General features: G+C 41.7%; 1 protein-coding gene across 1 annotated transcript in view; it reads right to left on the bottom strand.

Moving 5' to 3' along the window:
• The window catches only part of ATP2C1 (ATPase secretory pathway Ca2+ transporting 1), a 68426-nt gene extending 49155 nt beyond the window's left edge, over positions 1–19271 (bottom strand). Inside the window, exon 1 of the mRNA XM_048951994.1 lies at positions 18999–19271. Coding sequence (XP_048807951.1) covers positions 18999–19103 — 105 coding nt within the window. The 5' untranslated portion in view covers positions 19104–19271. The remainder of the gene's footprint in view (positions 1–18998) is intronic.
• Positions 19272–24194: the final 4923 nt, after the last annotated feature.

Raw genomic sequence — 24194 nt, 5'->3', positions numbered from 1 at the left:
ATATTCATTTCATTTTATAAATCTGAGCATGTTGAGATGTAAGAAAGGTAGTTATATTTTCAAATTACCTTAACTCAGCCTTATCTTGACACCATGCAATTATGATAATTAAAGAACTTTGGTTTATGGCATTCTTAAATTAGTTTTCACTGACTTTTAAAGCATCATAAGATTTAATCCTCTCTTCCCATCCTTAAATCATGTCCCTGCTGGTGTCCCACATTCAGGGAGGGGGTGCAGCCACACCGCATTTTAACTTGGCATTAAATCAGGCTTTTGGGATTCTCCTATTGCTGATTCTTAGTTCTGTGCTTCTTCTATGCTGGCTTTGTTGATTACCTGGTTCAGAGAGAACCGTCCAGCTCACAGGCAAGCCAACCTCAAAGGAGGCATTACTGCTGAACTCCCAGAACTGATGAAGGAAAGCAAAGCGTGTAGAGCTTCAACCTTAAACCCATTTACGTTGTAGTGAACATACACTGTAAGTAAGAGAATCTAAGAAAATGGGGTTTAATCTATCCTGTTCAGAAAGACTAAATGATTCCTTTTCTCACTATAGGGCTTAACTGCTGTCTCTCAAGCCTGTATTTTGTCATCTGTATTTTTCCTGATTGTATAACCAAGATGTTATAATTGCAATATACTCAAAAGAGTGAGGCACAGCAAACAGGGATCACAAAAGAGAATAAGTAGAAGAGCTTACCCTTGGGTTGAGCTCACTAGAAGATATCAAAGAGGAGGATCTCCAGAAGAGATCCTTCCCCTCTGGTAGCCAGCTCTTAAATAGGTCCAGGAGGGGTGGAGCCTGGCTCCACCCCTTCTGGCAGCACAGGTGAATTGCCTTCACCTGTGCTCCTCTGGCTGACTCATGGCTCACCTCAGGTGATCAATCAGAGGTTCAGGCCGTGACTCAGCAGTTCCCATACACTCCACCCCTTCACGGCGTGAACCAATGATCAGGTTAACAAAAGGGTAAGCTTTCCCTAATACAGAGATCCGGTATATCGCGACGCTTATACAATTTTATCGCGACGTATGTTGGTACAGTTCAAGACAAGTGATGATTAGTGGATGTCCATATTCTTCTATGGGCCAGTGCTCGATGATGTGCCTGGAGGTATGAAGTCCTGAGGTGCAAGTCCATTCTATGTTCCATCAGTCCCATGTAGACCATCACCGGGTGTTGTACGTGATCTGACAGCAACACTGGAACGCTTGATGGCATTTTGTTCCTTCCGGTGGTCCTGAAGGCTCACAGACTCACGGGGAGTAATACAGATGTTTTACAGGTACCAGGAGGGGAAGGTCTGCTCTCCAGGGCAAGATACAGGCCGTATTTCTGTCTTGGGTCAACACTTCCGCTTGTACTGGGGCACGTCCTGGCCGCCTGTACCACACCTTTTTGCCGGATATCTGCGGCTGCATAACGATATCAGGCACCAAAGGAGGTGTCCTGATCTGCCATAGGGACATGATGGGGGTCCCTTTAGCAATAAAGATCGGAGTGTTGACCATAATATCAGTAGGCCATGTACCTATTACTGGAGGGACTACTGAGCCTCCCACCTCCAATAGTCTCCCCCAAGGTGCAAGTAGGCCACACCACTTGGGTCCTACCTGCACCTTCCAGGGCCATTTTATTTTATGGGTACCTGGCTCTAAGTTTTCAGGGGCAGGGAGCAGAAGATTATTTTCATTACCAATTTGGGGTCTTACCTGATGATCAGTGCCCGTAATTTGGATCCTAAGCGGGGTGGCCCATGTCGTCTGCAACATTCTCAGGGCACTGGGTCTGCCATCTCGAGGTCTTTCATTCAGGTCCCGCAGGGTTTCATACAGTCTTTTTGTCCACCCCTGCAAGGACTGGGAGTCTGTCTTCAGGGCAGCCTTAAGAATACCATTATAACGTTCGATGAGGCCTGCCCCTGTTGGATTATATGGCAGGTGGAATCGCCATTCGATGTTATTTTCTTCTGCCCAGCGCTGTATCGTTGCACCAGTAAAATGAGTCCCTTGGTCGCTCTCGATGACTTGAGGTGTCCCGTAGGCAGACATCAGTTTAGTGAGTGCCTTGATGGTATATGCCTGGTTTGCTTTCGGTACTGGATAGGCCTGCAGTAGCCCACTTGCAGTGTCGACACAGGTCAGGGCATATCTTGCCCCTTCGGAACGAGGAAGGGGCCCGATGTAATCGACCTGCCATCGCTGGAGAGGATTGTGTCCCCTAGCAAGATGGGCTGTTGTTTCGGGCAACGATCTCGGTCTCATCTTGGAGCAAGCGTCGCAATCCTGGCATGCCTGGACGATATCAGATAGTTGTATGGGCAGTCCCCATGCTTTAGCAGCTGCCCACATTGTCTTTTGTCCAGCATGCCGTAGCTTCTGATGTAGCCAGCGGGCGATGTTCTCAGATGGTGAATTCTCAATCCATCGAACTCGGGCCAATGTGTCGGCTTCATCGTTTCCCGGTGACTGTAGGGGCTGATGACCAGAAACATGGTAGACACGTACAGTCCTGTGTTTGACCGTATTCCATATATCTAACCACATGTCTTTGCCCCAGATCGGTCGGGCGTGGATAGTCCATTCCTGGGTGGCCCACTGTGCAATCCAGAGAGTGAGCCCCCGGTACACAGCCCAACTATCTGTGCAGATGTTCAGGATACCATCACCGGGTTCCTTGGTTATAACCATCCACACGGCTCGCAGTTCTGCCCATTGGCTGCTCTGACCATCCCCCTCATCGAACCAGATTGTCTCGGTGGAAGGATGGTATGCTATTGCTCTCCACTTGCTCGGGTTGCCCTTGCTGGACCCATCTGTGTACCAGGCATCTTCAGGGATAGGATATTTTCCCTCCTGAACGGGACTCTTCTCTGGTGGAGCGACCAGTATTTCTTTTGGTGCATCACTGTGATACGTAACTGGGCCTAGGATCTTCTGAAGTTCTTCTTTCAAGGGGGATGAAGACAGACTGCTCCTTTGGCTGAGATAGGCGACCCATCGTGCCACTGTTTGTGCTTGGGCCACCCCTGTCTTAGGAAGGTGGGTCAGATCCTTCACCCACCCCTGAATTGGCAGAGTGGTCTTAACTATAACTGCAGCTGTCTGAGTTATTGGCTCTACTGCCTGTAATGCCGAATAGGCAGCCAATAACTGTTTTTCAATCATACTGTATCTTTCTTCTGCTCCGTGCCAAACCTGAGACCAGAAACCAATGGGGGTCCGAACAGAACTCTGGCGCTGCCACAGGCCCCAACCGAAGCCGTCTTGAGTAACATGAACGTCCAATTCGGCTGGGAGGGTAGGATCGAATATACCCAATGCCTGAGCTTGTTTAACTGCCAGTTTTGCTTGTTGGAAAGCATCCTGTTCGGTTTTCCCCCAGTCCCATAGCTGCCCCTTTTTTGTGAGTCTGTATAGTGGCCTTAGCAGCTGCGCTAGGTGAGGTATAAAGGAACGCCAATAACCCAATATACCTAGAAACTCTTGCAGCTGCTTTGATGTTGTAGGGACTGGGAATGCCTGAACCTTATCTATAACAGCACTGGGTAGCACTTTGGTCTTTCCTGACCAAACCACCCCCAGGAATTTTACGGACAGGCCTGGACCTTGCACCTTTTGGGGATTTATAGCCCATCCCCTTTGTTGCAAATAGGCAGTTAATGAATCAGCTGCCTGTCCTACTACCTCCAGTGAGTCGGATGTCAACAGGAGATCATCAATATAATGATATAGGTTAACATCATCAGGTTTTCTCCAGTCAGCCAGGTCACGCGCCACTAAATTGTGACAATACGTTGGTGAATGCACGTACCCCTGTGGCAGGACCTGAAAGGTCCACTGCCTGCCTCCCCACGTAAACGCAAACTGATCTTGCGATTCCTCAGCAATTGGGATACTGAAGAATGCATTTGCTAGATCTAGGACACAATGGTAGGTTTTTATCTCCCTACTCAATGTGTCCATTAGGGAAGCAATATTGGGTACGGCCGCATGAATAGGCGGCGTGACCTTATTTAATTCTCTGTAATCTACTGTCATCCTCCATGTGCCATCCGACTTTCGCACCGGCCATATGGGGGAGTTATACGGGCTGTGTGCAGGTCTTATAATGCCCACTTTTTCTAATTCCTGCACCGTTCTCGATATTTCATCTTGCCCACCCGGGAGTCTATACTGTCTAACGTTAGTAATCCGGCGCGGCTTCGGCAGGCAAACAGGCTCATGTTTCGCATGGCCTCTTAATATTGCCTGCACCGCCCGGATACTGATACATCTTTGTCGAAGTCTGAACTCTCCCACAGTTGTTTGGAGAGCCAGACCCCATAGAATGTCTATGCCCAGGATGTATTCTTGGACTGGGGCAATAGACACCTTGTACTCCCGGGGTGGGAGACGCCCAACCCCCAATTTTAACCATGTTTGGGTGACAGGAATAGTCTGTCCCCCAAAACCACCAATCATCACTCTGTCACCATGAAATTTTTCCGGATCTCCATAGATAATTGATGTTTCTGCTCCAGTATCTACTAGTGCCATCACTCTCTGAATATTTTTTCGGGACCAATAAATCGTTAATTCTACATAGGGCCTCCGGTCCCGTCTGGAGGCCCTACGGGGACTAACACCCCTTGTCAGTGCATGAATTGTGCTAGGGCCAGTTCTTTTGCTTCTGATGGCTCAGGCATTGTGGCCCGAGACACCTGAGGTGGCTTCTTTTTCCTGTTTGGAACAATAAAATCTTCTAGGTTCCATGTTGTTGTTGGAACCCTTTCTATAGCTCTTACCCTTGATTTCTTAGGGTAGCTCTGGAATTTTTGATTGTCCTTTAGTTGTCTCCAGAGCTGGAGAAGGACGTGATTGGGTTGGCGGTCGATCTTAGCAAATTGGACCCCAGCCCGAATTAAATCATTAAACATTTGTTTTCGGGATACCCTTATGGGTCCCGATCGAGGAGCTCGAGTAGCCGGCATTCTGGTTTTATTTACCGGCAGGACCTCTGCTTCCTCCAAAAACCGAATATTGCGCCTAGTCCGCAGGCGTTCTGTTTCTCCCAAATCGGCAACTAACTGGGCAACCTGCTGGACTACGGCTTCTGATGCTACAAGGGGATTTAATATTGAAACTAAGGTACCGTACAGATGGGAGGGAGCTTGTTGTAGAATTAAATCTCTCATCCCTGCTGAAAATTTAACCATATCAGGGCCATCAAATGTATCTTCATAGATGGCCTCTCTTACACCCAGTTCACGGATATAGTTCTGAAGGTCCTCCATGGAGGACCACATACCTGTATGTAACGGTATGTCTGATTTATTCGGCCATACCATACGGCAGGCCGCCATTAACCATTCTAATATGGAATGGTTTTCATCACGATATTGATTGCCCACGTATAACCTTTGCCTAAGAGCAGGATGGACAGTCATGGTGGCCAACTTAGATATTTCTGGGCCATTCACCACGACACTTTCTGCCCCAGAATCCCACAGTCTCAATAACCAAGCCGGCACACTTTCTCTGGGCTTCTGCCGAAACCGTTGTACTAAATCCATTAATTCTGTTGCTGTGTATGGCCGAGCTGTCACATGTAAATGAGTGTGGGCAGGGGGCCATTGATCAGGTGGCACCCCTGCCGGTCTGTCCTGTACTTTTTTTGTTTTTTGGGTTATCACAGGACGGACCTCCAACGGATCAGTTTGAATTGGACATTCAAGGTCTGATTTGGATTTCTTGTTGTCCTGATCAACGAAGTCTGTTGATTCAGGAGCCTGGTCATCATTTATTGAAATATTACGAATTTGGCTTACAGGAAGATGTAGAATTGGCTTCTTCCCCGTTAAAACGCCAAGTTCGTGCTCTAACTTTTCAATGCGATCTTTCAAAAGTTGATTTTCGGTTTCTAAAGTATTATTTCTTGAGTCCGCATGATTTAAAGCGGTTAATAGTGGCCATGCCACCATGGAGGCAGCCAATTGTCTTTCTTTGGTGATGAGAATGTCCTTGCCAAGTCCTTGAAAATAGTCTGCCATGCGATATGGGGAGAGATTGCCCATAACACGTAAGGGACCCCATTTTTCAATGATGGCAGCTAACTCGTAATAGGGCGATCCCTCAAATCCTGGGATCTGCCCTGGAATCATTTTCTCTAGGGGAGTATTGTTCTCCCCCTTGACCCATTTATAGAAGTTCCACAGGAAAGACATGTTAATTTCAGTATAATCAGCCTGCCTGGCTCGCCAAGTGTATAACCAAGATGTTATAATTGCAATATACTCAAAAGAGTGAGGCACAGCAAACAGGGATCACAAAAGAGAATAAGTAGAAGAGCTTACCCTTGGGTTGAGCTCACTAGAAGATATCAAAGAGGAGGATCTCCAGAAGAGATCCTTCCCCTCTGGTAGCCAGCTCTTAAATAGGTCCAGGAGGGGTGGAGCCTGGCTCCACCCCTTCTGGCAGCACAGGTGAATTGCCTTCACCTGTGCTCCTCTGGCTGACTCATGGCTCACCTCAGGTGATCAATCAGAGGTTCAGGCCGTGACTCAGCAGTTCCCATACACTGATACATTCAATTTATCCCACATGCCCTGTACTCACCTGCCTGTCTCTTCCTTCAGCCACAGTCTTTCAAAATAGTTAAAATATTGATTGTGTATTTTTCACAGAGGTTTTCCCTCCCTTCATTTAAGGCTTTTCAGCCGTTTCTGTTTTACTCTGTTTTCAGAGTTGACTACTCCAATAACAGCTTCACTGCCAAAGTGTGAGCTTTCAGGAGATGTGCTTCTATCTATTTTGGCTTCAGATTTCTTAAGATGATCCTACTCATTTTGTGAAGAGCTAGTTTTCTCTTGCCTGCAAAAGGCAGCCAAGAGATTCATCTGAAGAGATTGTGCTCTGTAATTGGAATATGCCATGAAGCAAGTTACTACTATTGGAAATATTAGCTGAGGCAGGCCATGTTGGGTGCCTGCTGTGGGACACTTACAGCACAGCTCTGCAACATCAGCTGCAGCTACAGTCACATTACAGCCCATGTACAGCAGAGGATGGAAACAACTGCTCCCTGGTAATGTAAAACTCACATGTCTATATGATGGATTATTGCAATCCGTTAAAGGGGAAGGAAGAACAACCCATCTACTCATGAAAAACGCCATTAAAGTAAGGTGCCTGTGGTTGAGAGTAAAGACAATTCAACAGTGCAACAGTAAAGAGTTAAATAATCAGTGGTAGTGAGGTGATTTAGCCTGAATTGATTCAAGGCTAATGTGCCAAGAAGTTCAGAAATGCTGCATATATTATGAGTGTTTCAGCACTTGTAAATTCTTTTTCAATATTACCAGTGAGGTAAAATGGGGTGAAGGTAATAGCAAGGAGCTGGCAGTTAGTAAACAGATGTTTACCTACTCAGATGATTTCAGCTCCAGGCAAGAACAAGATAATTGGCTTGATTACTGTTAAGAGTAACGTGTCAGGCTGCGTAATTTTATTCAGACTTGGAGCCAAAAGTTTTATTAAGTGAGAGCATCAGACAGCATTTCAGATTGGGAGAAATTCATTATAAGTTTCTGTTGTACAGGACAGCTTACAGCATTCTATTTTCCTTTTTGCTTTGAGAAGTACTATGTGCATGTAAGTGAAAGTCTAGTCCTCAGAAGCTTTTTTTCACTCCTTTATATCTTGCAAAACCACGGTCTGAGGTCACATTTTTAATCTGGTAGTGGTTACTGATAAATGTGACTAATGTAGCATGCCTCTAGAGCAGCTATGTGCACTAGCATAACCCCATAGCCTTAAGGTAACCCCTAAGACTCATTCTGTATTCAAATGTGTTCTCAAACAACTCAAGCAATTAGCTTTGTGAGGTGACAGTAAAAAGCTGTATGCACAGGGTATGCAGCACTTATAAACTGAGTAAAGTACACTTGGTGAAACACTGGAGTTTAACCAGATTGTGCGGACCTGGTACTCTATCCAGGGACACAAGTTTGTGCCAGGATGGACCAAGGTGGGAGTAAGTGCTCGGAAGCACTTCTCTCCCACTGCTGATGGATACTGAAGCACAAGGAGTTCTAAGTGGAACTAAAAAAAATTAACCCTCATTTCTGAGCAGCACAAAAAAAGAGCTTGGAAATACGGTGCTGGAATATCTTCAACACTACCACCATTAAGTGAAATGACACTGAATAGTAGATCACTGAGAGTTGGATACAGCCCCAGGTGAAGTGGGACCTGGGAGGGATAAACCCCACAGCTATATCACTTAGAGTGGGAGCATATATTCCACCAGCCTGTTACAATGGGAGGGGGTTAAAAGGGCCCTGAGGTGCCCCTCTCCTTTCCAGTAAATCAGTGAACTGACGTCAGCTGCATTCTGTGCATCTGCAACAAGCCAAGAAGCACCAGAGGGGGATTTAATTTTAAAAGAGTTGAAAACGGTACCATATGCCCTCCTCCCTACCATCTGGCTGGGGGGACATTTTGTACAAATTCAGCATGCCAGCTGCCTGTTTGGGAAGAAAAAAAGAAGTTTCTCTTTTGGTAAAAATATTTGGCAGTTCCCTTTCCATCTTTAGTGGCCTCCAACGTAACCCAGATCTATGGAGGAGTTCTACAAATGCAGCCCTATTTATGGGCCTCAGAAATAGGCAGTGATAGATAGTGAAAAGCTTGTTTCACTGTTTTAAATTCTTCAGCCCAAAGTAAACTGTAATCCTAAAGTTGATATATGATGTTTGTAAACTGCTCAGAGTCTGTTTGTGTCTAAACAGACATTGTTTCTATTGTATATCTTCTATATCTTCTGTCACACTTAAGGTCAGAAGGTGATATAAGTTGGCATTAATTATGATTATGAGATCACACTAATCATAACACACCAGGTAGAAATAATTTAGATGTCAGATATGGTATTTTGTCATATCAATTTGTGGTTAGGCAAATCAAATGTATGTTGATACCATTAGCTTATCTTTAGTTTCTGTCTAATCAAGTATACATCTGTTCATATATCTATGCCTTACCTTATGTGCCAAATTGAAATAAATAATCACGTTATAATCATTTCTGATTCATTACTGTCTGACCTGTGAAAAATCATCCATTAAGGGAGAAAAATACCCCCTCACATCCTGAAATAGTAGGAGTAACATGCTAATTAGAAATTGATGTGAAGTATGCAGCAGGCATCAAGACTTTGCTGCTCTTTAAAATGCAGGACAGAGCTCCCAGAGAATTTTCTCCAAGAGGTAAAGATTCCAGAAGGTTATTTTAAGGGTTATTTTGATCATTTGTCTTTGATAGCTCACATCACTTTCACTCCAAATTGTTTTCTGCTTTTCACAGGTTATCTTTGTCTGTTCACAGCATCACATCTTCAATATGTGCACTCCCTGATGCTGCTAGTTTTTTCACTTTCTGGGACAGATTACAAAGGATTGTAAGTAAGCTAACCTTGGTGTTTCTGCTTTTCCTGTTGATAGGATTTGTTATATACAAAGCCATAGTCTCACAAGCACATGAAGAGACAACTAGGTTTAAAGAAACTAAGCTTTGTGGCAATTAAGCTATTACATCCTACAGAGTCTCATCAGAATACTGCTTCAGGGCTGCAGCTCAATGAGTGAAGAACTGTAACCAAAGAAACTGAAAATCAGTCAGAAAATAAAGAAGTTCCTTTTTAGACTGGTCATAACCTTTGAAATCACATTTTCTCGTGCAAAATACGCAGTGTTAGTGACAAAAGCAAAAACACTATAAATGTATGTATATATTTCCCCCTAAATCCCAGACTGCTTTATTACAGAAGAGAACACATTTTGAAGAAAAGACTTCATGTATTTCTCAGTCATTTACTCAATGGCTTCTGATCCCAAGCAGAACTTTTCAGCATATATTTGCTAATGAATTCCAGGCTTACTGCAGATGTACAAGCTTTTCAAAGCGCAGAACTTGTTTTTATCAAGTCTACATGGTTCTGAGCCAGCTAGTCATTTGTGGCAGTAATTCCATTCAACCTTTCCAGTTAGATGCAGCATGACACCCTGCCCTTGCCTGCAAAATTAGCCCTCCACAAACAGCGTCTCCTCGGCACACTGTAATTGTTCCAAGTTACTTCATGAGATAGTAACTATGTGGAATTTGGTCAGGTTTAAATGTTTCTAGCACCAATGCCAGCACCTCTGAATTCTATATATAGAACTGCTGCAAGTGTTTTTAGATGTTGCCCTCCTTGCAAATACCACTCATTACTACGAAAGACGACTGATAGCACTGAGTGAGGTTCCTCCCTTTGTCCTGAGGACTGAGATCAGCCCGTAGTGAACTATAACAAGCTTCCTGTGGATGCAAAGCAGTGATAGAAAAGAAAGAAGTGTGTGCAGCATCAATACCAGAGAGAGCGTACAACCAGAAGGCCAATTCCTGTAATACTGCTGTATTAATAATATTTTCAATTCCTGGTCTTTAATATTATAGTCTTTAATATTATGTGCTGGTTTCTGGAACTGTTCTCGTGAGCTGAAAAGTGTCCTTGTAGCTGCATAGAAAAGCTTGAAAGCATCAACCTTAAAACCTAAAGAACAGAAAAACTAAATTAAATTCCTCTGAAACAGAATTTGAAAGGCTGTCATTTCTGTAATTGTTGTGATTGACAGCACTGAAATTTCTATTATTCAAAAGCATTTTCACCAAGCTTGTTTTTTTATTATTATTTTTCAATGCCTCTTGAGCATTCTGTGCGCTTATTTGTTTAAATTTTGGTTAAAAAAAAAGGACTGCTATAATTCTGTCTGATTTCCTGGAGGGAAGTTAACATATACTTGTGCTACTGCGTGCCATACATCTTTGTAGCAGATGCTCAGTACATCTGATGGTGCTCTACAGGACAGGCTGCGCACATTTTATAATTGATCTGTGCACTTAAATTGGGCACATGCCGAGCTTTTTAAACTCTAAAAATTCAACAGGAAGGCGTTTCCTGGAGATTAAGCATATAGTAAAAATAGATGCAGGGCCTGAGATGTAACTGCCTCATTCTAAGCCATAGGCTAACTCCTGTAAAGGCCACAGTTGCTCATTAAAGCCACATGTAGGAAATATCATATATAGGTCACTCTGAAAATAATGCCTCCTGTTTGTTCCCACAGAAACTACAATGGATGCAAAGAGCAGAATAATACTGCTTGGTAGAGCAAAGCCTCAGCTACAAAACTCTAATATTGTTACCACCATTAGCTGTGTGTTTATGCCAGGGATGAACAAGAGTCTGCATGCCATGCTTGTAAAAATCTGCACCAACTGAAGTGACCCAAGAGTTGCCACTGCTGAAACACACCACCCACCATATTGCTGTGCTCACATCCACTGGTTGGTCTCTATAAACATTCAGCAAGCTTCAGTGATTATCAATGAGTGACATTTTATATGTACAGAGGAGTTCCATTCCACCCTTTCGCTTCACTTGCACTTCCATGACAGACACCACACTGTCAGACTGCCCCTCTGCTGCCATCTGTCACATGGCAACAACATGTAATGGAATACTGATGGGAAGGTTCAACTTCTGCTGTATCACCAACATCTGCCTCTGATGTCATGAGCAAACATAATAAAATAGGAGGCATTACTTTAGGAGCACCCCTCATAATTCTAAGGAGAAAAAAACAATTGTGATAAGCTAGTTTGGTAGGACACAGCTGAAGAAATTCACTTAAGAAAACAGGAACTACAAGCATTTGTTTTGATTAACTGCTTCAGGACTTCAAATGCTACCTACATTTTGATGGTTTTCTTGTCTGCATGGCAGTAGAAGTGCTAACATCAAGGCCCCTTAAATTAAAATCTGATTTATCTTTGTCAGACTCACTCACAGTATGAAAATGGAGGAAGCAGTGGGATGAGACCGAGGGAATTTTTTAATTAAAAACAAATTATTTATTTCTTACATAAATGTAACACTAGCAATGCAGTATTTTAGTTTTGAATTCCTTTTCCTTCCAGCCTTGTCATACTTTTGTTTACACGCACTGCTCCACCAGTTACTCAAATAATGCTGTGAGAGTCCAGCTTAGTATCTGTTTACTCATTGGCCTTAGTACTGCACAGCTTATCCTGGTAGGGTTTTCCATTGCACTGTATTTCAGAAGTGGCAGCCAACCTGCTGCATGGCCTCTTGAACCCAAATCAGTAGTTGTATTTAAGAGCCATTCAGTCCCGATGCTGACCTAAATCACAGAACGGCCCAGGTTGGAAGGGACTTCAAGGATCATGAATCACCAACCCCCTGACAACATGAATTAAATGGTATCCGTCAGTATCACTAAATAAGTGCCTAGATAAGAAATAGTATTTCAGAATGTTTACTATCATTCCATTTTAAGTATCAGTGATACAAGAAATCTTCAGCAGCCCATCTCAGATAGCCATAAAGTTTGGCTTAAAAATCAACAAAAAAAAAAAAAAAAATCAACAAAATCAAAATACCTACAAGCACTGAACATTTAGGTTCATATGCTTTCCCTACTTCTTAAGATAAAAATTTGAACGGGGTAAACTATTAGTCAAAAAGCTGCTGCAGCCCATAAAGAGCCAGATAGTCTTCAAGATGGTAAGGAGCAAATTCTCTTTGCTTTTCTCAGAAAGGCAGACATCTTAGGAATAAGGTTTTTATAAGCTTATTCAGCTTACTGTTCCCTTCAAGTGGTTTGTATTAGTTGCTGTTTCCTTATGGCAACACCATAAGAAATTTGTGCGTATCCACACAGAAAGACAAATGGTGTGCTTGAAAAATTGAGTAGTCATGTTTCAGCTTTTCATACTCAAGATGGTAATGCAGCAGATTTTTACCTGAAGAGAAAAAACATTCAGACTTCAATTTCAGTAAGTGTAATTCAAGAATAAGACCTACTTAAGGAAAAAAATTTGCACATCCCTGAAAGCCTTCAGTCCTGCTGGAAGTTTCCCTCTGACTGCAGTAGCAAGTGCAGCACATAGAAATCCACATTTGCTCTATTTCATGCTGATCACATCAAGCAACACCCATTAACCCCAGAGAATCACAAAACATTTCAGATTTGGACATACAACCCTAGGGATGCACAGCAGTCAGTTCACATGTTTTGTGCTTCAGAACAATAAAGAACAGAAGCTAGAGAAAATGTTTCACTGGGGAAACAAGTCAACCCGCTGTTTAGCTACTTATCACCAGCACCTTAGTCATCCAAAGACAGCAGCACTTTGATCATCTAAAATTCAACATACACATAGCTTTTACATACCAATACGTATACCACTATTCATTAGATTTAACTTGATGTGTCTAAAGCCATAATAGCACAGCTTTCCTTAATAGCTATATAGATTTCTTTGGTGTCATTTGTAACACCTGCTTCTGTCAGAGAGAGCTTCTACTAGAAACCTGAGGCAGCTACACTAAATATATCATAAAAAGCATTAGAAAGGAAAGAAAACCAGACTACAGCTGACCCACAGACAATTTTTATTTCTTTTAGAGAAAAAACCTGCCTACCACAGCCAGCGCTACTAAAATACAAGCATTGTCACTATTAGAACATTGTTGAGAATACATCTCCTATACACATTAGAAGCATAAGTGAAATCGAACTTTAAGCCACATCACTTCCAGCTAGAGGTTAACTTGTGTGATGGGATGTAGTTAATCTCAGAGCAGAGATCAAGTGACAGCTCTATCAGCACAAGTTGCTAGAAGATCTATACACTGGATAATGTGTCCTATTCAGGCCTTTGAGCTGCATCTGCAATATCCCATCCCCAGGCTGGCTACACGTCTGAAACACTTCCCATTTGGAAAGCTGATCCTTGCAAAAGTCTTGGCTTGTCACTTCAGAGAATTAAGCTTGTCCTTTAAAATGCCTGTAGTTCTATAGTTTCCATAGCTGTGTCAAATATGTATGCCAGATTCAGTTACACTAGTGTTGTGCGGCATATAGTAACTACCTTTAGAGACTAAGTTCAACAGGCCCATTTTGATTTAATTACTGTAGACTTTAAAGCTGTAAGGAATAATTTCTGTTATCCAGGCTGACTGTACACATAATTTCTACCCATAAACTGTGCATGCAGACTATAATATCTATTTAACCTATACAAAAATCTCCTTAATAAGGACCTGTAACCACACTTTCATGGTAAGATCTGGCAGCAGGTAAATTACTCCAAAAGTTAACTGTTGGAAATATACACTTCACATAGACTTCATGCTTTTTTCTACTTGACTAATGGCCCTCTGTGAGCACTGTCTTTAATTACTTGAAGCATGACCTATGACCGGAAAGAGCCATCCTTTTTGAAGAAAACAAAGGTAAGTGAAAGAACAGTGAAGTTGACAAGCAAACATCTGACAAACTCTGTTACAAGAAGGTCCTCACATGAGAAACTGTAACTTCATTAATGCTTAGACCTTAAGGCAACTTACAAACCTGCAGAAATGGTCAGAACAGGGATTGTAAGGGAAGAATGATGCAAATCACCATAGGTGGTATTATCCAATTCTGGTAGAATTAATTTAGAAAGCAGTGCTGGAACCAAAAGCAGTGAATTTGAGAAAGACAAGTACGTTTTTATAGAAGGGATTGGCTCTCCAGTAAGAGCTAAGGAATAGCTTGTCTCCAGCAGTCTAGTGGCCACTTGCTGACTGACTTCTTCAGTCACTATGCTGCACTATGTCTGAGACACCCTTGACTCACATATGACTTCGCCAAGGGTAGATTGCTTTGGGGTGGTGGGATTTTTTTTTTATTTTGCTGTTATTTGTTTTTTAATATCTGATAAGTTGCCATCACTTACTGGAGCTTTTCCTGTGTATGAAAAGTACTCATGATCATTTTTCACTGTCTGGTCTTTTTGATGAAATGCTACTATTAGTGGCTATTTCAGTAGGACATATCCTATCATATTAATCTCATTTTCATGGAGTTGTAGCATTTCACATCTTTGAGAATCTTCTGTCCATGTGTTCCACGGTTACTGGAAGAGAGAGGCAGAAAGGGTTCTGCCAAAGCAACTGCTGTGGTTAATTGCCGAAGACATACATACTCTCAGTGCCAAGCACAATGTACAAATTACCCTATGCTACTTCAGTTCTGGACTCTCAGAACTCATTCTGTGTTTTCCCCCAAGGTCCAAACCCATCTGTTAAAGCTCACGTAAAAAAGCAGCAGCTCACTGATTATATCCCCCTGGTGCATGAGCTATTAGCTAGAGAAATTATTTTAGCATTCAGTTTGTGTCTGGTGTGTAGCTCAAAAGTAATTCCAAAGAAGAGCTGGTTGGTGAGGCTGTAAGAAATGTCTATCTGCTGCTAAGTTTCAGCAGGAAAGTTGGTGGTTTCTCAAAACAAAATGGTGGTTCTTTTATTTATTTGCTAGTCAGAGGCCCTTTGGAAGCTGATTACAAAGAGGGAAAAGGTCCTGTGGTTTCTGTCACAAAAATGCTTGGTCTGGGTCCAACTGGCACTTTCAACAGGAAGTATGAGTTTACTGACACAGTTTGGAAAGATGTAACCTTAGAATACTCTTGAAAAGTCATTTCCTCAGATGCTAATTCATGTATATTCAAACTAGTATCAAAGGCAAAGTTTATTTTTTGCTCTGCCAAATGAATTGAAAAATGATTTCTTCAAGGAAAGCATGTAAGCCTCCCGGCAAATGCACAATTAAACAAGCCACATATACACTTCCTACTGTATTTGATGTAAGCAGCAAGACCTCCTGAACGCCTTGTCTTTTGTTTGACAAGAAAATAACGGGCATGTTTATAGCTATTCTACTGCTTTATCAGTGGGAGTGAACAACTGCCAGGAATGGGGTTGACTGGGATTAGTCTGCTGTGTCATTAAAACCACAAATCCATTACACAGTCACTAAGGAAAATTCATTTCCAGAGCTATTCAGTTGCTGTTTAGGGATTGCCTGCAGCCACTTACAAGGCTAAAATTCACAGGGTTTTGCAATTCTTTTTTTCCCCACCCCCTGAAAGAAGTAACCGTATCAAAATATACAGTGTAATTCAGCCTTCTCTCTGTGTCTCCCTTTCTATATCTTCAAAGTTCCTTCATTATCACCTGTATTTAAAGCTTATTTTTCAGGAAAAAACAAGTCTATTTCAACTGTCAGCGGCAGTTTCACATGCTAGTACATTATTTATTTTCTTACTCAGGCTGAATATTAAATACCTCATATCTTCTAAAGATTTAACCATAGCTTTTTAAATAGAAAATGTCAGTGTTCAGAATTAGATAAGAATCCTTTAAAAATACATATATTCCCATAAGAAATAGCTGCACAGGTAAAGATAAAAGCCTCATTTAAGTAGAATTGCCTCCTGAATTCAACTAAGCTTTTAAGATGTCATCTGCTCCAAAAGAAACAACTAAGTAACCATAAAATACATCTCCATACCATTTCTATAAAACCTGTCAAGAAGAATTCAGGTCTTTATGCTCTACAACATTCAAGACTGAGCTAAAATAGAATAGAAAATGTTAAAGATCATAAATGAAGTACATTATTGCATCATACCAACACTCCATGAAGTCCATGCTCCTGGGCCTGATATGGTCAGTGATGAATGATTGAAGAAAGTGATCTCAGAAGACAATGATTTAACACACTGCCAGTGTGGAAATTGTCTCCCTACAGATTAGTGTATATCCTGGAGCAAGCCAGTTTATCCTTCTTAGCATAAATCTGGATGTTCTTACCTATGTACATGTCCTTCCTATAACCTGTTTCTCTCTTGAACTTTATAAAATTTCGCGGTATTTTCCAGAATCTATCAGTTCTGAACAACATGCATGTTTCAAAGCTTTAGGTTATTTAAAGATAGCTGTTGGACAATAATCTTACTGATGAAGAATCAGTTTTCCATAAAGTTTAGAAGAATCCAGTCAACAGAACTTGTATTTCTGTCTAGTTTCTGGAGTAAAATGTAACTGAAAGCAAGCATGCAATGCTGGCCTGGGACTGAAGCTGCTGCATATGTTCTAATGTTATATTTCATTTTAAAGTGTGTGATAAGACTCCTAGGAAGCATATCTTTCCTGGAAATCAAAGGAAACAGCAGTCATTCAACAAGCCTCATTACAGTCACTATGTAATATCAGGCAGTGTAAGACAAATGAATAGAAGTATCACACTCAATCCATTTTATATTGATAAAGCTCTGTACTTTGGGGTGAACAGTCTAATAACTACATGAATGCTTTGTTTGATTAAATGGACTTCCTCTAGCAGCTTGGAGCTGCTGTACCAGAAGCACCGGAAGACACTCCATCCTAAATGGACCTACTACATTTAGTGTCATGTTACTGGCAGCTCTATAAACCATTTGACCCCACCAGTGGATGATCAAGTTGTAACTGACCTATGCATCCTCCCGAGATCAGTTGAACATTTGAAGAACTCAAAGCTATTAGCCAACTAATCCCACACACATCCTCCACTGTGAATTTAACTCTATGACTGTCTAAGCAGAGTCCTGTGTGATGCTCATTGCTATCAGAACAGTGCACAAAAACAGCACAGTTAACATGGACATATTAGCTCTCTTGAACTTTACCTTTGCACCTATCATGATCAATAATGGGTGAATATCAAGGATAACAGCAACAAAACTTCAAATAGAAAGCAGTTAGTCATCCACTGATAATATTTATTACAAGGCACTGGGCAAGTATTGAGCAAACAATCTAAAGGACTTACCCCGCAAGATAAAAGAATGGGATCCTCAGTAATAAAAGCTCATTCTGAACACCACACAGGGCAACCTGCTGAGCCCAGCTGTGCTTCCCACCCCATAAATGTTTGTAGAGTCAAAGAAGCAAATGTTAGTATTTGGTGAGCATCACCCCTGCCAACAGGGGCCGAACCCAAGGAGAACACATTTTTGAGCTGTTAGCCATTGTAAAAACATTAGGAGTAAAGAAGAAAATGTACACTGATGTAACAAAACAAAGAATAAAAGATTTCAAGATATATCATGTTAAAGGAATGTGCCTTTTTTGTCTGCTGACCTTTCATTCAGGGAAACACGCTGTTCAATATGATTTAGTGCAAAAATAAATTCAACCATTTCAAGGGAACGCAGAAATAGGTTATTTCTCATTATAGGTTTCTTATGAATGTTAATCAGGTAGCTTAATGCTGAGCACACATCAGAGATAGCCCTGTTCTGGCTTTGTTCTTTCTCCCACATGCAAAAATCCCCTCTACTTCACTGTGTAACTGCAGCAGCTTCGTATAGTTCAGTTCTCTTCATGATATTCATTTTGCCTTTGAGTCAAGAAATCTCATCTAAATCTTTAGATCTTTTTCTAAAAGATTTAAGAAACCAAAATACAGTGCAACTGCCAAGAATTCAATCTTTTATTTAACACAGATGTATATAACAGAGAGCCCAAATGCTGACCAGTCCCTGCACCCCATCTCAGTCAAATGAGTGTTGCCTGAAACAAAGTTCTCACAGCACTGAGAGGACAGAAGAACGCAATGCTTATGGCTAAGAGAAAAGCTATAAGAAAGGAAGTCTGCTGTAGTTCATAGGCATGTTTAGGGATTCATTTTCTCAAATGCATCTCCCTTACTGTAACAAGCAGATTCAATACTACTACAAGTAAAAGCAAGTCCAACAAGGGTGCAGACAGATCACTCAAAAAGAACTGGCATCGCCTGAAAATGGCTCATGACAGCAGTGAAATATGGATTTTTCTGATCCTCAGTAGGACAGGTAATAACCACTTAAAGCTTTATGGTTCCGTACCCTGACTGTTTTGTGTCAAACAGTATCCTAAGAATCAAAAATTATTTGCTCTCAGAGCCAGTTTTCCACTAAGAGCCATTATAAAAACTTAAACATAGCCATTACTTCAAGATACTGACATTTATTTTAAGATAATAGGTAATAAAATAGGTAAGTCACCCACAGGGTTACAATTTAAAGTAAATAAATACATTTACCTTTTCTTGAATCCTCTTGACTTTCACTCTCAATACAAGTTTCCAAATTACATGGATAGGAAGCTTTATGAAATAGAAAGACAACTTATGCAGGAGATTATCCATAGTTTAAGCAATATCCGTTTCTGCACATTTAAAGAAGGATCCACATCAGGAATTTGAGACCTGGATGCATGTTTTCTGTCTCTTTCAAAAGAACAGCAGTTTTCAGATGTTGCATAGTCCTTTTCTGCAGAGCAACTAGTGGAAGCCAGAACATCAAATGCAAAGCCTACAACAAATGACCAGTGTTACAAGGACAGTGTGATCTGGGAGGACTGAGGGAAGTGCTATCAAATGCAAATTGCTTTGCTGACAGCATGCTCTAACAGTCTTACTTCTGGCAAAGCTATTCAGCTGCAGAAATAGAATAACAGTAACTAGGTGCTGATTTTTCCTACTCATCCTGCTACAAAGAATAAATCTGAACGCCTCTTAAAGCTTCTTCAGCTGCAGTATAACTGTTAGGAAACCCCTTTCTCCCATACTTCTCCCCACCACTTCAGCTGTATTTAACCAACAGCACAGCCTGACTTCACTTTTGTTTTGCTCACAATCCTGTTATGTGGATTTCAGCCAGATTAATGCACTCTTTCATTCTCCGCTTCTTAAACTGGAATTGCAAGGCACTAGTTACAGGGCATAGCAATGTAAGCTTATATAAAGCTCAGCTTGTAATAGGAGCCTTTGCCTTAAATCACACCTGAAAGCTCATTTCCTTTCAACTCATTACAGTTCTCTTTCTGCGAGCCCTTCTCTACTTTGCACCTTTGATCAGAAGACAAGACAACACATTCACCTGATTTTATAGTGGATGTAAAAGCAGCAAAGTGTATTTCCCACTAGTTATCATTCTAAATTCTTGAGTTTCAAAGCTATGGAAAGCTATCATTTTCCTTGGGGAACTGGGCTTGTTTAACTTTGAGAAGAGAAGGCTTTGGGGAGACCTCATTGTAGCCTTGCAGTACTTGAAGGGAGAAAACAGGAGGGGAAATGACCATTTACATGGGTTGATAGTGACAGGACAAGGGGGAATGGTTTTAAACTGAGACAAGGGGAGGTTTAGGTTAGGTATTAGGAGGAAGTTTTTCCACACAGAGGTGGTGAGGCACTGGAACAGGTTGCCCAAGGAGGCTGTGGATGCCCCATCCCTGCAGGCATTCAAGGCCAGGCTGGATGTGGCTCTGGGCAGCCTGGGCTGCTGGTTGGTGACCTGCACATAGCAGGGGTTGAAACTAAGTGGCCTTTGAGGTACTTTTCAACCCAGGCCATTCTATGTTCCCCCCCATCATTACTGATCTTTAAAGCAGAAGTCCCTGAGAGGAGCCAGGTTCTCATTATACCTGGGCAATTCCATCCTTGTTGCATCTCCACAGCCATCAGAGATCATCTCAAAGTCTTTTAAAAGACTTTACTAAGGTTATTTCTATCCATAATGCATTATTTAGAGTTTAGCTAATGCTAAAGAACTTGTACTGAAGCTACTGAACACAGACACCAAAAACTAACCAGCCAGAGCTCTGTTCTCTGCCTTCTGCACATCAGCATCTACAGGAGGTGAAAGTAACAATTTCTTCACTTTCTCAGCATAATTTCTGGAAAGTTATCCATCTGGTAGGGAAATATTATTACTTTGCAGGATTCCTCTCCTACTCATCCCTTCTAGTTTAGCACAGTTAAGAAAAAAATCTCTCAATGTGTCCAGGAAAGAATCCAAAACAGATTTTCATGTTTGTTTTCAGCATTAGCTCATCCCACAATACTAGCACATATCCTTCCCTTTAGGTTTGGAGGCTTAACACAAGCAACTATTCTGACATTTCACACTTGGAAGCCTGCCTTCAGCAAATCCATTTCATGCTCCTAAATTACTGTTTGGCTGCTTGTACTTCAGTCCATCTGTTTGGATGGCACAAAGCCTGCTTACAAGGTGATCTTCCAGTCGCACAACTGCTCACATTGAGACGCAAAACAATTTTAAACACTCTGCGCAACCCTTCTCCTGCCCTCACGAGTCCTTGCTGCATAAGAACCACTGCTTTCTGTGCTTTATTGAATTTGTCGTCATTTGTGTGGCTCCAAGCACCTGAAGTGCTGCAGAGAAAGTCTGTAGTTGTCAGCGGTGGAAAGTGCCAAGTACACTTGTTGCTGTGAAGCCAAGGGAATATTATGAAGCTCAGTGAGAGTTTTAATTGCACGAGTGTGAAAACTTTAATTGCATGCACTCTGCAAAGCCAGGATCACTAGGGGCAGAAGGATAAGAGTAGCAATACTGAAGACACAAACCACAAACACTGGAGCCAAGCAGGTGAAAGCATAAAGCTATGCTTTGCTTTAACAGTTCTTATAAGACAGGCAAGTACTAGGACATACTGGTTCTGCATTGCATCCAACTTTTGTCAAAGATCAGTTTTACATTCTATGCCATTAAGAAAAAAGCATACAAGGCAGAAGACACATCTGCGAAGTAGTGCAATAACACAGCCAAGCTCTTCCAGAGTAATGGACCATTTGTCAGTAGGCTTGTTTTGGGCTCTGCTAATGCCTGTTCTTCAGCAGCCACACGTATACCTGCCTCTCGTGTGCTGCATGTGGGTACTTGCTGTGCACAGGAGACATTTGCAGCACCCAGATGTCTGGAGCCTTGGAAGTGAAGGAGGACATCTGGTTGGTACTTTGCTTTGGCCAATACCAGAATTCTGTATTTTCTTTAGAAGTCCTCTAAACCCCTCACTGGAACAAAGATGAAATAAGAAAGCCAGTATAGTACTTCAATAACTAGAAAAACTTTCATGAACAAGAGCGGTGATATGTTTTTCCACTCTTCCTTCAAGGAAGGCAACAGCAAGCCAAGAAAAGCAAAGACAGCTTTCAGCATAGTGTATCAGCTGTCAGAATGCTTTAGTGGAGAAAAAAAAAATCTCATTTCCGCAGTTCAAAATAATGTGGCAAAAAAAATTCCAAGAGAGCATTCTGATGCCTGAAAGAACAGTTTCTTCCTGTTGTACACTGTGTTTTTATTAGAACTGGCTCCTTGTGCCACAACACACTTAAAAGGAAGAGAGAAACATCTAGGAATTAACTGAGTTTAGATTAAAACAGTGATCCACTAGGTACTCCACAAACAGAATAAGCTCTTGAGTCATGGCAACTGTACACTATCAAGAATAGCATTCACCTGTTTATTTAACAAAAGCATATGATATCAGTCAAGGTGAATTTAGCAACGCACACAGCACTTCAACAACATCTGCTCTGTATTACAACAACCTTTAATGATAGTAATAAAAATTAAAATTAAAAAAGCCCTCAAATAGCACTCAGATTCTGTTATAAAAGAGGCAAAATAATTCTTTTTTGGGGTGCAAACTATGTATGTATTTGGACATATATCTGTATGTACATGTATAGCTATAGAGCTGCATACACACACGTATTCATATATAGACGCACCCAGAAAACACATGATATTTTAGTTCCACATCCAGTTATGGACTCTTCAGTGCAAGAAAGATATGGGGATAGTGGAGCAAGCCCAGCAAAGAGGCACAAAGATAATTAAGTGACAGGAGCATCTGTAATGGGAGAAAAGGCTGAGAGAACTGGGACTATTCAGCCTGATATACTTAAATACCTGATGGGTTTGGAGGTGAGAGTGGGAAGGGCAGTGGAGACTGACTTCCCAGCAGCACACTGTGCATAATTAAAAGGTGACAGACAGAGCAAAATACATGAATTCCCATTTTTTTTTCCTCCTTTAAACTCAGATGATGTCACCATCTGTTGACTCCTTTAAACAGCAATGAAACTTTCTGAGTACTGGCTTCCAGTGTTTCAACTTTGGACACACACAAAACCTGACTGGAAGCAACTCTGAGCAGCCTTTCTAACTCAGCTTTGAGCAAGGGGGTTGCACTAGACAATTTCCAGGAGTTTCTTACAACCTCAGCTGTTCTACAATGTTGTGAAATCACAGGCTATTACTATTAAGTCCTAAGCATATGCTAATGATAGCATTGACTCTGTATACGAAGATCTTGTTTAAAAAGGGGAGAAAGAAGACTTTAAAATGTCACCAGTAAACTGTGATTTTCATATGCATAGATTTGTCACTGGTGTAGTGCCAACACATGACACATATCTCAGTTTTCATAATGCTTAAGTATAATACAACATCTTTGCACGCAGGCACTCATACAGACACACAGATAGCTTTATGCAGTACATACTTTGTTGCAAATAGTTAGCATGGCACTGTTAGACCAGAGGGCTGGTCTGTAATTCCTAAACTGAAGCATTTTGAGATTTTTCTACCTCTGACCTCTTCCACACACGCAAAGAGCAATTTGCTTTTCCTCTTTCTTCCAAGAGGCAGCTCATTCCTCAAGAGCACCACGCTGTGATAACCAACAGCCTGTGATGGCAGTTCAGCCTGGATGAAATGGCTCTTAGAACAATGCCCACAGCTCTAAAAAGAAACTCAACAACACTTGTTTCTCAAAACTTCTTTCCTTGGTCAAGTTACACACGTGTTCACCAGCCTTCCCCACCAAACAGAAGATACAATCAACAAATACGCAATTAGCAGAGTGGCATGGGCAGGCTGGCATTTTACAGGTCATGTAACAAGAAGGATTACCACCGTAGAAGAAAATAATAACAATAATAATAAAAAAAAAAGCTCACCCATATGCTAGGCTCTCAGAAAAACTCCAAAAACAAGGACCTCCAGAAAGAGACCCTTCCCCATGGCAGTCAGCCCTTAAATAGGGTCTGGCAGTCAGGCTCCACTCCTTCCATCACTCAGCTGAATCGCCTTCACCTGTGCTCCATGGCTGACTCAGTGCTCACTTCAGGTGATCAATCAGTGCTTCAGGCCCTGACTCAACAGTTCCCATACACAGAGGTATGGAACTTTTGTGTGCAGATATTGTTGTTTTTTTTTTTGTTTGTTTGTTTGTTATTTTTAATGTGAACAAGAGTTTGAAGCCACACCGCCACACTGAAAACACAGGACACTGATTTTCATGGCCACTGTCCTACAAACAACCTCTCTTTTCACTCCTTATACAGGCAGGAAAGCTATTTGTCTTTTTAAAGCTCTATGGTACTGGGATTTGTGCCCCATTTGTTACCCACTCTCCTAAGTTCTTTGCA

The sequence above is a fragment of the Lagopus muta genome, chromosome 7 (assembly GCF_023343835.1).
Source record: "Lagopus muta isolate bLagMut1 chromosome 7, bLagMut1 primary, whole genome shotgun sequence".
NCBI classification, from domain to species: Eukaryota; Metazoa; Chordata; class Aves; order Galliformes; family Phasianidae; genus Lagopus; species Lagopus muta.
The sequence above is the reverse complement of the archived record's forward strand: the minus strand, read 5'-3'. Positions and strand labels throughout refer to the sequence as shown.